The 14037-nt window shown below is 52.1% G+C and overlaps 1 protein-coding gene across 1 annotated transcript; it reads right to left on the bottom strand.

The window, feature by feature from the left end:
• Positions 1-588: 588 nt before the first annotated feature.
• Positions 589-12725, bottom strand: fastk (Fas-activated serine/threonine kinase). The gene is made up of 10 exons (XM_066716208.1): positions 12198-12725; positions 7226-8144; positions 5716-6186; positions 5327-5475; positions 4978-5194; positions 4700-4859; positions 4285-4376; positions 2762-3425; positions 2532-2646; positions 589-2400 (listed from the first exon to the last, which is right to left on the bottom strand). The coding sequence occupies exons 2-10, from the start codon at positions 8094-8096 to the stop codon at positions 2314-2316; spliced, it is 2826 nt and encodes a 941-aa protein (XP_066572305.1). The 5' UTR covers positions 8097-8144; positions 12198-12725; the 3' UTR covers positions 589-2313.
• Between the last annotated feature and the right edge of the window lie 1312 nt (positions 12726-14037).

Below are 14037 nucleotides of genomic sequence, written 5' to 3'. Positions count from 1 at the left end.
CTGCAACATGGACAACGGAACAGCAGCGAGGGTCTTGCACTCTCTCTTGCCCACCTTTGTGAATTGGCGCTAACATTATAGTTGGACCCCAAGCCTGTCTGGACAGAGGAACATACTGGTAATTCCAGGGGAGGCTTAAATGTTTAATTGGAAACGAGGATCTGAATGCTGGCTGGAGTACCTTCCACCCGGCCCCATCCCTGGAGCAGTGAGAGGGAGTGTGTGGCCCCAGGTCTCCAGTCATCACACTGCACTGCCACCTGCTGGAACCGGTGCACTGAGAAAAGCCTGTTGGCAGAGAGGTACACTAGATCCTGGGGGGGAGGGGGTTCCTAAACCCCATTACTTTACAAAGGCTGCAGTGTCTATCTGCAGCTGTCCCCAGCCCCAGACATGAGCCACACAGTCCCCAGCAGCTACACACACTTTCACTGACCGCTGGAGTCAAGGTGTGGACGCTATACATTAGACCGATCAATAGGTGTGTTTATTAGTGCACTATCGCAGGGATGGATAGATTAAACCCACTGTAGCCACACAGGCCGTTACTCTTCCACCCAAACGAACAAAGACAACACCGCGCTCTGCAAATGTAAAAGTGAGATTTATTTGTCGTACTTCTGCTCCACCCCCCCACCCCTGGGATCAGCCCCCCAGCCCCGCCGCTGACTCCAGCAGGAAGAGCGCGCTGCACGGCCTCCACCTTTACCTGTTAATAATATCTTTCATATATAGATTTGTATATGTATATATAAACAAACAGAGCACCCCCCCAGCCTGCCCTCCTCCCTCCCACAACAGCAACAATAAGTATAATAAATTATCTCTTCCTCCTCCAGCTGCCCAGTCAGGAAGCTCAGCTGCATTTGGCTCCCAGCTCTCCCCCACACCCCTCCTGCGAGAGGGGACACCACAGAGGGGGAAACGGAGCAGATATTAGTCTCCCTACCCCTCCGCCCACCTCCCCTGACTTCACCCCTCTCCTGACGGTTCACCCCGTCTACACTGCGCCCTCCTGCAGGCGTCTCCTCTAGCACCATGCACACTACCCCCCCCCTTTAGTATTAGTATTATTATTATTATTATTTTAGTAGGGGGCTGGAGGCATTCTTGTCATAACCTCACTCTCAGCTTTAGTTATTCAATTATTATTTTTATGAAAAAAGATAGCAAAAACAGAAAGGGCACAACGGGGCGCTGCTTGATGTTAATGGCTCGCCCGTGTTGGGAACCGTTTTAGTTCATCTCCTACAGCTGTGTTCAGGTGGCGCCTCGTAGATCATGGATAACTGTGTTGATGATACCAATGGAGCTGGGAGTTTTGTACACTGGGGACTCTTGTATCCGACTCACAGGTTGAAGCGGGACGTTTCTCCAGGAGGAAAAGGAGGCACAGTGTCTGAGCCGGACTGAGGCACGGAGGGCACTGTGATGAGACGCTGGCAGGGGGGGGTACAGTGGAACCCTGGCAGCTCAGGCCCCCCAGCCCCCACAGGCCCTCACTTTGCCTGTGGCTTATTTCTTGTAATAATAATAATAATGATACTAAAGATTATTAAGCAGTAGATTACCTTTTACCTCACATCAAAGTCCCACAATCCACTGCTTCTTGGCGAGGGGGGGCACACACATGGCTTTGACAGTGCCAGCAACCAGGAGCGCACGAGTTGTTACAGTAAGAAGAAAACAGTCAAAATCAACAAATAGGGAGGGAAAAAAACTTTTACAACCCCAGACTCGCCCTGCTCTTCCGCCCCAGGCCCCACTACCCCCCCGACAAACACCACCATTGGAAAACATGAAATAGCCCCCCCAGGTCATGGCCTCTCACCCCCACAGCCCACACGCAATGTCCCGCTCGACACACGACCCATCTGTACCTCCAGGAGCAACCCCCCCCCGCCCGCCACCCACAGCTGCTCAGTGTCAGCCACCCCCTGCCCCCTGCTCCCTGCTGCTCAATGTCAGCCACCCCACCACCCTCTGAAAATACAGTTCCTGACCTCCCCACCAGCCCACCTCCACCCCACGCCCCGACATGCTTTGCAAGTATAGAATATTAAAAACAAGGATTCGGGAACAACGACGACAACAACAAAAAAATAAGATCTAGAGAGGTGATCCTAAATGTACCTTTGCACCCCCCTCCCCAAAAAACATTACAATTAACCCCCCTCCCAAAACACACACCGCATTACAAGAACACTGCTGGTTAGGGGACCCAGCAGCCGCTGCTCGGGTCTCTGGTGTCGTCCCCCGTTGAAGTCGGCACCCGCCCGTCCGCCCGCCGGCGGCGCCAGCAGGCCACCGCTGTCATAGCGGCACCTCCAGCAGCTTCTTGTGCAGGTACTGCTTCACGTCCTCGATGCCGTTGAGCTTCTCCAGCTCGTGGTATGGCAGCTGGAGGGGGACACACAGCACCGATGTGCAGAGAGAGGGAGAGGGAAACAGGGTGTAAGTTGTTAAAATCTCACTCTTTTGAAAAGTTGGGACCTCCTGGTGCCAGGTATGTCAGCAGTGCGATCCAGTACCTGCAGGATGACGTAACCCAGCAGCTGGAGGTGCCGGTCTCTCATCCCCCGAGATCCCACCAGCACGTCCGAGTTGTGACAGTAGTGCCATTTGTCATTGACTGACATGATCACCCTGCGAGAGACAGACAAGAGGGATACAGAGAACAAATCAAAAACGTTACATACATTTCACAAAGTAAATACATCTCTGTGTTTGGAGGGGGTACAGGGCAGGGCGGGCCCCTCACCTCTTGATCTGGTGCTGGAGAGCATCCCCGGGGGGCCCCCTGTCTGACTCGGCCCTGCCGGCGCCGTGCAGCTGCAGGGGGGAGGACGAGGCCGGCGCCTCCCCGCCCTCGGGGTAGGGCACCCCCTCGTAAAAGCCCGGCAGCTGCCCCGTCCCCTCGTCCTCCAGGATCTTGCCGATGGGGAACTGGAAGAGCGAGGTGGAGGACAGTGCCGGGGAGCACTCGGGGCCCCCCACACCCCCCTGCCCCGGGCCCCCCGGCAGGACCAGGCAGTCGGAGGGGCTGCTGAGGGTGGAGCTGTCCTGGCTCTCCAGCGACTGCTCCTTGGCCAGGCCGGCATAGTAGGCGGGTGCAGGGGGGGCATAGTATGGGCTGTAGTCCAGTGGGCCCCCCGCTGCGTTGGGGCCCCTCTGTGCCACGGCGGGGGGCTGGGGGGCCGTGCGCAGGTGGTGCGGTAGGAAGGCCGCCTCCTCGGCCCCCAGCTCCTCCTCGGCCACGCCCTGCTCAGGCCCATTGTCCAGCGCCGCGAAGGGGGAGAACTTCTGGAAGTCGGCAGAGAGGCTGGTCACCGAGGGAGGGGCCTCCGGGGGCTTTGCCATGCCCCCCCCCGCGCCCGCCTTGATCGGGAGCACGCTGCCCGAGCTGTCGATCCACAGCAGGAAGTCTGCACGACACACACAACTTGAGTCAAGCTAATAATATTGACAACCACAACTGTTAATAAACTGCAAAAACGACAACATTACCACTGAATAACAGTGACAACTGGAACGCTACAGTTCTGGAGAAACTGCATGTGACAGTATGTTTGAGTGCAGTAAGCAGTGTGTTTCAGTGTATGTGTAGTACAAGATACTACAGTATACAACAGTGATGTGTGTAGGGCATTTTTCTGACAAAGTCTTGTAGCACAAAGTTGTAACAGCAGTAAATAATATGGAATAATAACAGTAATAAAACAGTATTATATGCAGAAATTAAATAAGACCGGATATTCGGAGCGCAATGGGAAATCTCAGTACAACGTGCAGAGACGGGGTGGCGGGACCAAACTGTGAAACTACAGCTCGAAGCTGATTGGCTGCTGTCCCACAGCTCAGAATGTCTGTGCACAATAATGCGTTCCACCATTGAAGTCAGTGGGAAATTTGGGGTTTTTAATCAATCATAATTGAAATATCGATCCTAGCCGTAAAAAAAGCACACACATACAATGCGGTGTCAAAGTGAACCACTGTGTGAAGTTTGGTGTATGTACAGTAAGAACTGTAGGAGGAGTTAGTGTTAGTGTGAACAGAAGAAGAATAAAGATTTTGTAAGAGAATAAGACTGCATGTTTTCACACGCAGACTAATAATCCGTCCTCAAGAGGGAGCTCAGACCTCTCAGCAGGCCGACTACGATCTCTTAACACTGTCTCTTGTTGCAGCACAACACCGAAGAGGCACCGCCTGGCTATACCACTGCCGTCCAGCGAGGACGGACTCTCAGAAGGGAACAGTGCGAGGCGGACAGCACTGCACCTGTGTAGTAGCCGGGGGCCAAAACCTCATCCTGCTTGTAGCTCTGCTCCCCCACCAGCTGCCTGAGAGCCTCGGCCACCAGCCCCTTATAACTGCAACACAGGGGACAGGAGGAAGAGAGAGAGAGGGGAGTCATAGGACCCGGGGACACAAATGGAAATTGGGCTTCAAGGCATTGAAGACAGAAAACAGGAGACACTTCTTCACACAGACAGGCGTCACAATCTGAACAAACTCCCCAGCGATGTGGCTGAAGAGACAATTTGTGAACATTCAAAAACAGACTGGATAGGATCCTTGATCACTTAGTTATTAATGGACACCAAACGAGCACGATGGGGCGAATGGGCTCCTCTCGTTTGTAAACTCTCTTATGTTATGTAACTGATCAATTAAGATCCCGAGCGCCACTGACCTGTACTTGCGGTTGACCTCGTCGGCAGTCAGCGCGTGGTCGAACATCAGAACCTTGTGCGCATCCTGCAGCCGCGGCCCGGCGTAGTCCCGGAACTCTAGCTCCACCGCCGCGTCCAGCAGGGAGAGGTAGCGACGCACGATCAGGGCGTACGGGCTGTCTGTGGGGAGAGAGGGGCGCCGAGACTCGCTGACCAGTGAGCTAATGGGTGTGTGTGTGGGTGTGTGTGCAGGAAGGGGACGACGACAGACAGGCGGGTGTGTGGGTTTTTCACTCACTGGTGACGTTGCTGATGAAGCTGCTGGAAAAGACGCGGTGCAGCACCGGGCCGGGGAAGTGGCCGAGCTGGAACAGCGACATGAGGATGTTGACAGTGGCCAGCGGGGAGCTCAGGGCCTTCAGCTCCAGCACCGCTTCCAACTTGGAGAAGAACTGTGCGTCGTTGGAGGGCCGGTAACTCATGCGGCTGAAGGGGAACACCAGCTTCTGGATCACCTGGAGGAGGAAGAAGAGAGAGAGCGAGAGAGAGAGAGACCATCACACAGAGACAGACAGAGAGAGAGAGAGAGAGAGACCGTCACACAGAGACAGACACACTCGGTGGTGTCGAGGCTGCGCAGGCCATACCTTGCTGTCCAGATACTCGCCCTTCTTGACCAGGAACTCCGCGATGGTGTCCAGCAGCCGGGTCTCGCGCAGCCGGTGCCGGGCGATGTACTTGGCGATCAGGGCCATGGTGTAGGGTGTGATGCTGTCCACCTTCTTTGGGAGCTCCTCTGCAGGGGAGCAGGGTGTAATGAGCGCACGGCCACCTGACAGTCTCCCTCCCTGCCCCTCATTGCCCCTCTGCCCACCCATCCTCTCTCTCTGTCTCTCTCTCCCCCTCTCATACTGCCTCTGCACATTCTCTCTCCATTCTCTCTCACTGCCTGCCCATCTCACTGCCTTCTACAATCTCTCTCTCTCCACTCTTCACCCACTGCCCCCTTCACCCCCTACTGCTCCGCTCTGCTCACCAGCCAGGCTGCTGACGAACTTCTCCTGGCGGTTCTGGTAGAAGAGGTGGGAGCTGAAGATGAGCTCCAGGGACTTGCTGCTGGCCTCGCGGGCACAGGCTGACAGCATCTCGTCCAGCAGCGCCATCTCGTGGTCGCGCACGCTGCTCACGCTGGCCAGGGTGTGCTTAACAAGCCGTAGGATCTTGCGGTTGGTCAGCAGCCGCTCGGGTGTGTGCGCCTCGGCCTGCAGGGGACGCCACTTGAGGCGGTAGTAGGACAGCAGCAGGAAGAGCGTCTGCGGGTGGCGCTCGCGCTCGATGTTCTTTTCCAGCCCCGACAGGCAGGACTCGATGAGGGGGTGCTGGCTGGACGGGTGCAGCTTCATGCTGCTGCTGAACACCATGGAGATGTCCTTCTGGTTGAACTGGGACAGCCGGCCCCGGGACTCCTCCTCCAGCACCTGCACGATCTGGGAGTCGCTGGGCAGGCCTGCGGGGGGGCGGAGGTTTAGAGAGTTTGAGGGAGAGCCCCCCTCTGATTGCATTCTCCTCCCCACCCCCACCTCCTTTCCACTGTCCAGAGTGCACCAACCCCACCACCACCCTACCTGCCACCCCACTTCCCCTCCAGAGCCCCCACCATGCCCCCACCAATAGTAATGGGCAATTTTCACATATCACTGTACAATTTTGTAACGTATCCAAATATATATATATTTTTTCCCTGAAAGTCTTTATAAATCACTTTTAGAAAGTTTAAGACTTAATATAAACTCGGTTTGTCTTATATATGTTGTTCTGTTAAATGGTACTCTGGAATTTCTGGGGGGAAAAATATACAAAGAATAGGTATAGGCATTTATTTTATCAAGTATTTCTTAAATGTATGTATTTATTAAACCAGCAAATCAGTTTGGACAACTCAATGTAAAGATTGTCTATTGAAATAAATATAATCCATTTTGTGAAAGCATGACTATATGATCATGAAATAGATCACCAGGCTTTCATGCACGCGCATAGTGCAGCAGCACATTCAAGATCCATCTCTTTCTCTTTCAGTTAACCCAAGAACTGGAGAGTTTGGTTGTTTCAGTTCTTTCATTTTTCTTCAGTTCACTCACTCTGAAGACACATATCTGCTATTCGATTGGTTCATTTGGGGCTGCACTTGTACCTTTGATAGGCTGATGCATACACTCATTTGAACCAGTTCTTGCAGAGTTGGTGTTCCGGTAGCGTTAACGTTAGGCAAAGGCGAAAAAGCAACCATAATACAAAAGCTACGTCAAACACCAGTTTAAAACCTTTACTTAGTAAATACAACACAGTTACCAATTACCTAGGGTTGCTGCATTTACAGTGCTAAACATGAATTCAGCCAACCAGAAGTACCAAACTAAGCAAAGAGTCATAAGAACCGGATCTTCGTACTTAACTGAATCAAAAGAACTGTCTGAAAAGAACCATAATTCCGATCACTACCCTCCACCACACCGGGCCCCACTGCCCCCCAGAGCTCCACTCACCCAGGGCCGCCACAGCGTACAGGCAGTTGACGATGCTGAAGTTGTCGAACTTCACGCAGTCGCTCACAATGGCGTCGCACAGCGTCTGGAAGTCTGGGTGGTCTGAGATCTGGCGGTAATGGCTCTCGCTCTGCCCAGAGGCCGAGGGCGGGGGTGGGGCAGACCCCGTGCCCCCCACCACTGCCCCGCCTCCTCCGCCCCCTGCCCCTGCCACGGCCGCGGTGCTCTGCTGCTGCTGCAGGAGCTGGCCAATCTTCTGCAGGGCGATGGGGTAGTGGTTGTAGGAGATCTTGGCCGGGTTCTGGGTGACCCAGCGCAGCACCTCGTCCACGCTGCGGGAGCGGTCGATCAGACGCTTCATGGTGAAGAACGTGTCGTAGCTCATCTTCTCGTGGATGAAGTTCCAGGTCTTCTTCTTGCTGTGGTGGTGGTGGTGGTGCGGGTGGGAGTGGGGGTGCGGGTGGGCGTGGAGGTGGTGGTGCAGGTGGTGGGGTGGCAGGGGAGGCGGAGGCGGGGCGGGAGGAGGTGGAGGTGGAGGGGCGTGGTAGTGGTGGGGGTGGGGGTGCTGGTTGGGGTAGTGAGCACGGTGCCCGTCCAGCCTGCCCTGGTACACGGTGGGCTGGAAGCTTTGTGGGTGACCGAGGGTGGGGTGATGGTGGTTCTCCAAGACAGGCAGCCCCCCGCTCCCCACCAGAGCCGCCCGTCGGCCTGGCTTGCCTCCTCCTCCGCCGCCGCCCCCACCTCCCCCGCCGGTGCCGTAGAAGCGGGTGGCGTACATGCCCACAGTCGTGGCCAGGGGCTGCGGGGGTCCGAGGCAATAGCTGGCTGTGCCGCGCGTTAGGGGGCCGAGCCGAGAGGGCAGCCGCAGCATAGCATGCAGAGTAGGCGGACGGAGGGGCCGGAGAACTGCACGCTGAACCTGGCAAGGGAGGAAGGACAAACATTATATATTTGATGAGATGTATATATATACACACTATATATAGGTACATATTACATATATATGTATATACATACATACATACATACATACAAACAAACACACACACAGCTCTGGAAAAAATAAGAGACCACTGCAAAATGATCAGTTTCTCTGGTTTTACTATTTATAGGTATGTGTTTGGGTAAAATGAACATTTTTGTTTTACTCTATAAACTACTGACAACATTTCTCCCAAATTCCAAATAAAAATATGAATGGAATGGAATGGTGGCCATACATGTGGAGATGCTGATTTAAGAAAAAATGCAGTGGTCTCTTAATTTTTTCCAGAGCTGCATATTTGATTTTATATATCAAATATACACCCTGCGAGAGTCTGAAGTGACAGAGAGAGATGCAGGCTCTCACAGACGTTAGAATGAGCAGACATTGAAGTAGATGGAGGCAGAAAAGATACTATACTTATGCAAAACCTGCAGTAGAAAGCCTGGCTTACACCAAGATGAATGCTTCAAGAAGCATCACACACGGCCAAAAACACAGATAGACCATTGAGCATTGCAACACAATATATAGCTTTTAGGTGATTGTTATTGCATATTTTTCTGTATTTTACATGTTTGCCAAAAACCCACACTGACAGAATTTCCCTGCCTCTCTCTCTCTCAACTCATCTATACAATTTAAAAACAGCTTTATTGACACCCAGGCCCAGCACTCAGGAAAGGAGCAATGGGGACAAGGTAAACAGACCTTGACAGACATTGTACTTAGATCTGAATCGCTGTATGATCAATCTTTGTACACTCTGTCAGTGTAATTAGTTTGAGGTGGTGTAGATGGCAGGGGCCCGGTTTCAGCAGGCTGGCGGCCCGAGCAGGAATCTCCTTGGTGCAGCACATCCAGCCCTGAGCGGGACAGGCGAGAGCCCTGGATCGCTTACACTGATATTTAAGGAATGCCACCGCCTGCCCCGGCCTGCCCCGTGCTGTGTTATACCTACACTAAACTTGATCACGCAGCATTAGTACGCTATACCTACACAGCATTACCCCAGATCACACTACACCACACTCGATACAGCGCTGCACACCGCCCCACTATGCACTGCTCCACTAACACACACCACTCTCTCTCCACTCTTCATACACTTGCTACAAAATAAAAGTCGATAATCAATACAACAAATACAACATGACAATAAGAAGAATAACATGGGGGTTTGGAGCCTCAAACGGTATTGGAACGATGCAGTGAGACAGGTTTAATCCCAAGTTATTGCATAATCACTCGCTGCCGACTTTGACCCGGCCTTCAGCTCCTCAGGGGGCAAAGCCCAGGGGGGAAACGCGCAGCTCTGTCCTGATGGCGTGCCTATGTAGAGCAACTGCTTATTTTTACCATCTTTATTATTAAAAATAGAAGAGACAGCAAACCGAAAACATTAATGCCTTATTTGATCCTGCAATTGAGGCAGAAGGGACAGTTTTGCAAAGTAGGGCGTTCCATGGCTGCCGTGACCTCCTGTCTGCTCGCATTAGAGCACAGGCACACAACGCAACAGCACACTTAACGGTCAAGATCTGCATGACAAATTCCCTTCATTTCACCTCCTTTAACTACTTTCTCTGATCTCCACTCCAGTGTTAGTCACTGGAGCCACTAGTAATTACACCACCCCAGTCTCCTCCACTCGCCAGCAAGAGAGAGTCTTGAGCGAATGCAGATTTCTCCGCCTCCCCCCCACACGTCAATAAATGCACGTATTCATTACTGTGACAATTGCAGAGGTTCATTCCAGTGTGGAGCTCAAGGCTGGAGCCTGGAATCCACTGGACTGGACTGGAGGAGGGAAGGGGAGGACAGTCCTGCATTGTGAGTAGACAACAGGACCCACCTCGCCTTACAAGCCTTGAGCCCCCTCGCTGGAGAGTTTACAGTCCTGGCAGGGAGGGAGGCTGGGTTTTGGCAGCTCCTTTAGGGAGGTGTGATTGGCCAGCGGTCAGCAGTGCTCTGACTGTATAGTACAGACCCGTCAGGAGGGGAAAAAGGCATGCTGAACAAATAACACTAACACAATAAAAATGGTGCCGCACCAGCAAAGACAGTTGCTTGACGGCACTTTGACTGCTCCCAAATGGGGCGTTAGGGTCGTTACCTTATGCCGAGTAACTATGTACGAGATGCGCGTGCGTGCGTGTCGAGGGGGGGTTTATAAACACAACAGCTCTCTTTGCTCCTCAGTATTTTCTGGTTAGTTAACCGGGGCACTGTGTCAAAGTTCCTGCAGCTTGTAAAACACAAACAAAAAAAACATACTATGAAGCATGAATTGGGAGGCTACGCCATGGAAGTCTTCAGCACTTCATTTCCACACTGCGGCCTACCACCTCGGTCACCTTATTTTGTTAATCAAAGCATAATAAAATGTTCTCTTCCGGAGTCCTGCTTACTCTAAAAGGCTTTTTCAATTTCTAAAACTGCTTATATTTTTTCAGGCTTCGAAACGTGCAGTGCCCAGGCCGACCTATAGTCATCAAAAAACATATCTTCCAAAGTACTACAGAATACAATAATGCAGAAACAATAAGATATGGGACATTCAGTTTTACCTATAGACAGCCTTTGTGCATTAAAGAGGTAGGCTACGTGTCCCAGACAATTTCGAGAAATGTCGTACACTTCAAGCACACGGGTGGAGGAGAGCTTCTGTCAGTGGTGCCAACATGATACTATATCGTCCATTGCTAGCTTTGCTTTTTATAAAAGGAAGAAAAAACGTTTAGGTGTGTCGTACGGAAGATTCAAAGAAACTGATCTTGATGTACAGACTTCAATAAAGTGCTGCATTTCACAGCCGAGTCCATTTAGGCTGAGCTTTCCTGCACACACACACTAAGCAATGACCATTTATCACGAAGACGCCTGGGTTTCACAAACTGCAGGCTCCTGTAGGCCTGTATAAGCAACGGCAGGTACTGGACACTGCTTGCTTCAGTTATTGCAAGACAATCGCCACACACTGACATGCAAAGTTCAAAATATTGCTATTAATAATAATAATAATGATACTTTCAATTATTAGTATAATGCTTAACATTTAAAGTTTAAACTGTACAATTTTTAAAGCAGGTGCTGCAAGAAAACAAGACTACTAGCCATGGAAGTGTTAACCATTGCAGTTTCTGCATTTTTGCTGGATATAACTTGTATTCCTTTCAACTTTGGAGTATGACTGTGTGTGTGTGTGTGAGTAGTGTCTATATATACACACACACATACAGACACCAGTCATATGATATGTGTGTGTGTGTGTGTGTGTGAGTGAGGGTCATGACACACGAACACACGCCCTCACTAACCCCCAGTATGAACTGGTTTCTCGGGTGGCAGAGAGTTAAATGGTTTACATCCTGCGGAGGGGCGAGACTCTCATGGCCTTTGGTTGTTGTGCTTCTCTTGTTTTCGAAGAAATGCGAAAACGTGCAAAAAAAAAGTGTGACAGCATTCCCACGTTTCATCATTATGAATGACAAACTAGATGGCACAACGCCCCACTCCTGTATACAGCATCACCTACATGACCGCGGCCACATGTGGCTGTGAAGTTGATAATCGTGCCCATAATGACCCGGCTGTTGATGCCCGGCTGGGTGACCTCGCAGGCCGGACGAGCTCTCAGGCTGCACGGCGCCGGCACTGATAACACCCACGCGTATCGACAGTGGGCCCTGCGGTGATCAGGTGAGCCATGCCCGCCGGGAGCCCTCGATTTCGGCCGAACAGCACCTGCCGGGTGGGGCCGGACACACACACGATACAGTCAAGAGCAGCAGTTCCGTGTTCACATCGGGACATGTGACGTGCGGACCCGGCTGTCCTGAGGAACCACAGCGACTGAAAGCACCAGGCAGAGCCGAGCCCAGCAGCACCGGCCGTCCTCTCCCCCGACGCGACGCCAGAGGGGAGACCGCGTTGGGGAGACGGGCCGCGGCGTGGGAGCCCGTCTGTGCACCGGGTTTCACTTACATGTTGGTCGCAATGGAGGCGGCGTCGGTCAGCGGGGCTTCATTCATCCGTGTCGCCGGGCCCCGTGTGTCTGCAGCCGCCGCTCTCCGCGCCCTCTCTGCCTCTCCGTCAGTGGCAGCAGCGGCAGGGAAATTAAAAATTAAAACTCCCACTTCCACGCCACCGCGACTCTGCCCTCCGCCCCGCGTCCTGCTGCGGGGCTCGGTCGCCGCAGCTCTGAGGCGCTCTCTCGGGCGTGCTTGTGACCCCGGGCCGCTGTCTGCACTAAGACCCCCAAACAGCAACCCTGGACCCGACTGAACCAGAGACAGCGTGCGGCCGGACAGGGAGTCGCAAACACCCGCCTTATTTAGTGTAAATATGGGAGAAATGAGCCGTCCGTGCTCCCCCAGGCACCGGAGACCGGCTGTTTCACGCCCTCATGCCCCTGAAATCGGTCTCGGTTTCTTCCCTCCCCCGTTCTCAATCCTCCGCCGCTGCCCCGGTGTCCGCCATCTTCCCGGCAGCCATCAGTCCCTGATTCTCCCCACACGCCTCCTCCACCCGGACAGCCAATCCCGCAGCGCCTCTGCCACCTAGTAGCCAATCAGAGCCCCGTTTCTCAAAAGTGGCCTTCTAACTCGTCGGGCCGGGCCACCAATAGGCGCAGAGTCACGGCTGCAGGGGAGCCAATTGGAAACAAGCGGCGTACACGGCAGGGCCAGCTAGAACGGGTGAGCACATTGGCCAGGACCAATCGGATGAAGGATACGCAAAGGAGGCAGCCAATCAGAAGAAGGATGGAGCGCCTCCCAGGGACAGAAAAGACGTCCTGGACATTTAACCCCTTCTGGTCTGGAAGGAAAACTTCTGACCGAGTTGCTGCAAGAACCATAGAAATAAGAACAATATAGGACTATTGAATAATAGTTATGACACTGAGGTATATTCGGCTATGCGTGTTTATTAATACTAGTATTCTTATGAATATTGTAGCTGACGTCATGACGCATGCTCCGTACAGGACGCGGCGCGGCTGGGAATCAGTCACGTTTACAGCCGCAACATAATAGAACCTGACAGACAGAACAAACACGACGAACAGTGCAGTGCGTCACAGCGCACACGGTGCTGGTGAACCATTGTTGCTTAATCATAATGTGACGACTTAGCTGGATAAAACACGGGCTATACATGAAGACCACAATGATGTTCACACACACTCACTCACTCACTCACTCACTCACTCACCGAAGTGCTGAACTTTAAATTAGTGGCCCCTCCTTAGGATGGCCACAAGAGGGCCCAGAGTCACCATTATAAGAGCAGCCACTTATATTTATTTGACGCCCTCATCCAATAAATAAATAATGCTCATATAAACGTGACTCTGGGGCCCTCTAGTGGCCAGCCTGAGGGTCTACTTCAATGTAGTTTCTATGGTCATGTTCTCCTGTACTTATTTGTTTTATGATTTTTCACAAACTTTTATTATTATTATTATTATTATTATTATTATTATTATTATTATTTCTCGTGTTTGGTCTGCTGTGCTGAAGCAATTTATTACACTGCAATTAAATGGCTGGTTGCAGTTTGAGACATTGTCCAGAAGGTGGCAACGCTGTCTCAGTTTAAGGTGCAATAGACTTATTTAATCTCCTCTTATACAATTTGGCACAACATCGTTTACGTCTAAGTGCAGACAGGTGACAAAGGAAAAACCAGCATAAAGTGTCTCAGTGAGCTGTTGGGCACCACAAGCCTCAGAACAGCTTCAATGCTCTCGGCACAGATTCTACGAGTCTCTGGTCTCTACTGGAGGGATGAACATCATTCTTCCACAAGATATTCCCTCATT

Source organism: Amia ocellicauda, chromosome 2 (genome assembly GCF_036373705.1).
Source record: "Amia ocellicauda isolate fAmiCal2 chromosome 2, fAmiCal2.hap1, whole genome shotgun sequence".
NCBI lineage: Eukaryota > Metazoa > Chordata > Actinopteri > Amiiformes > Amiidae > Amia > Amia ocellicauda.
The sequence above is the reverse complement of the archived record's forward strand: the minus strand, read 5'-3'. Positions and strand labels throughout refer to the sequence as shown.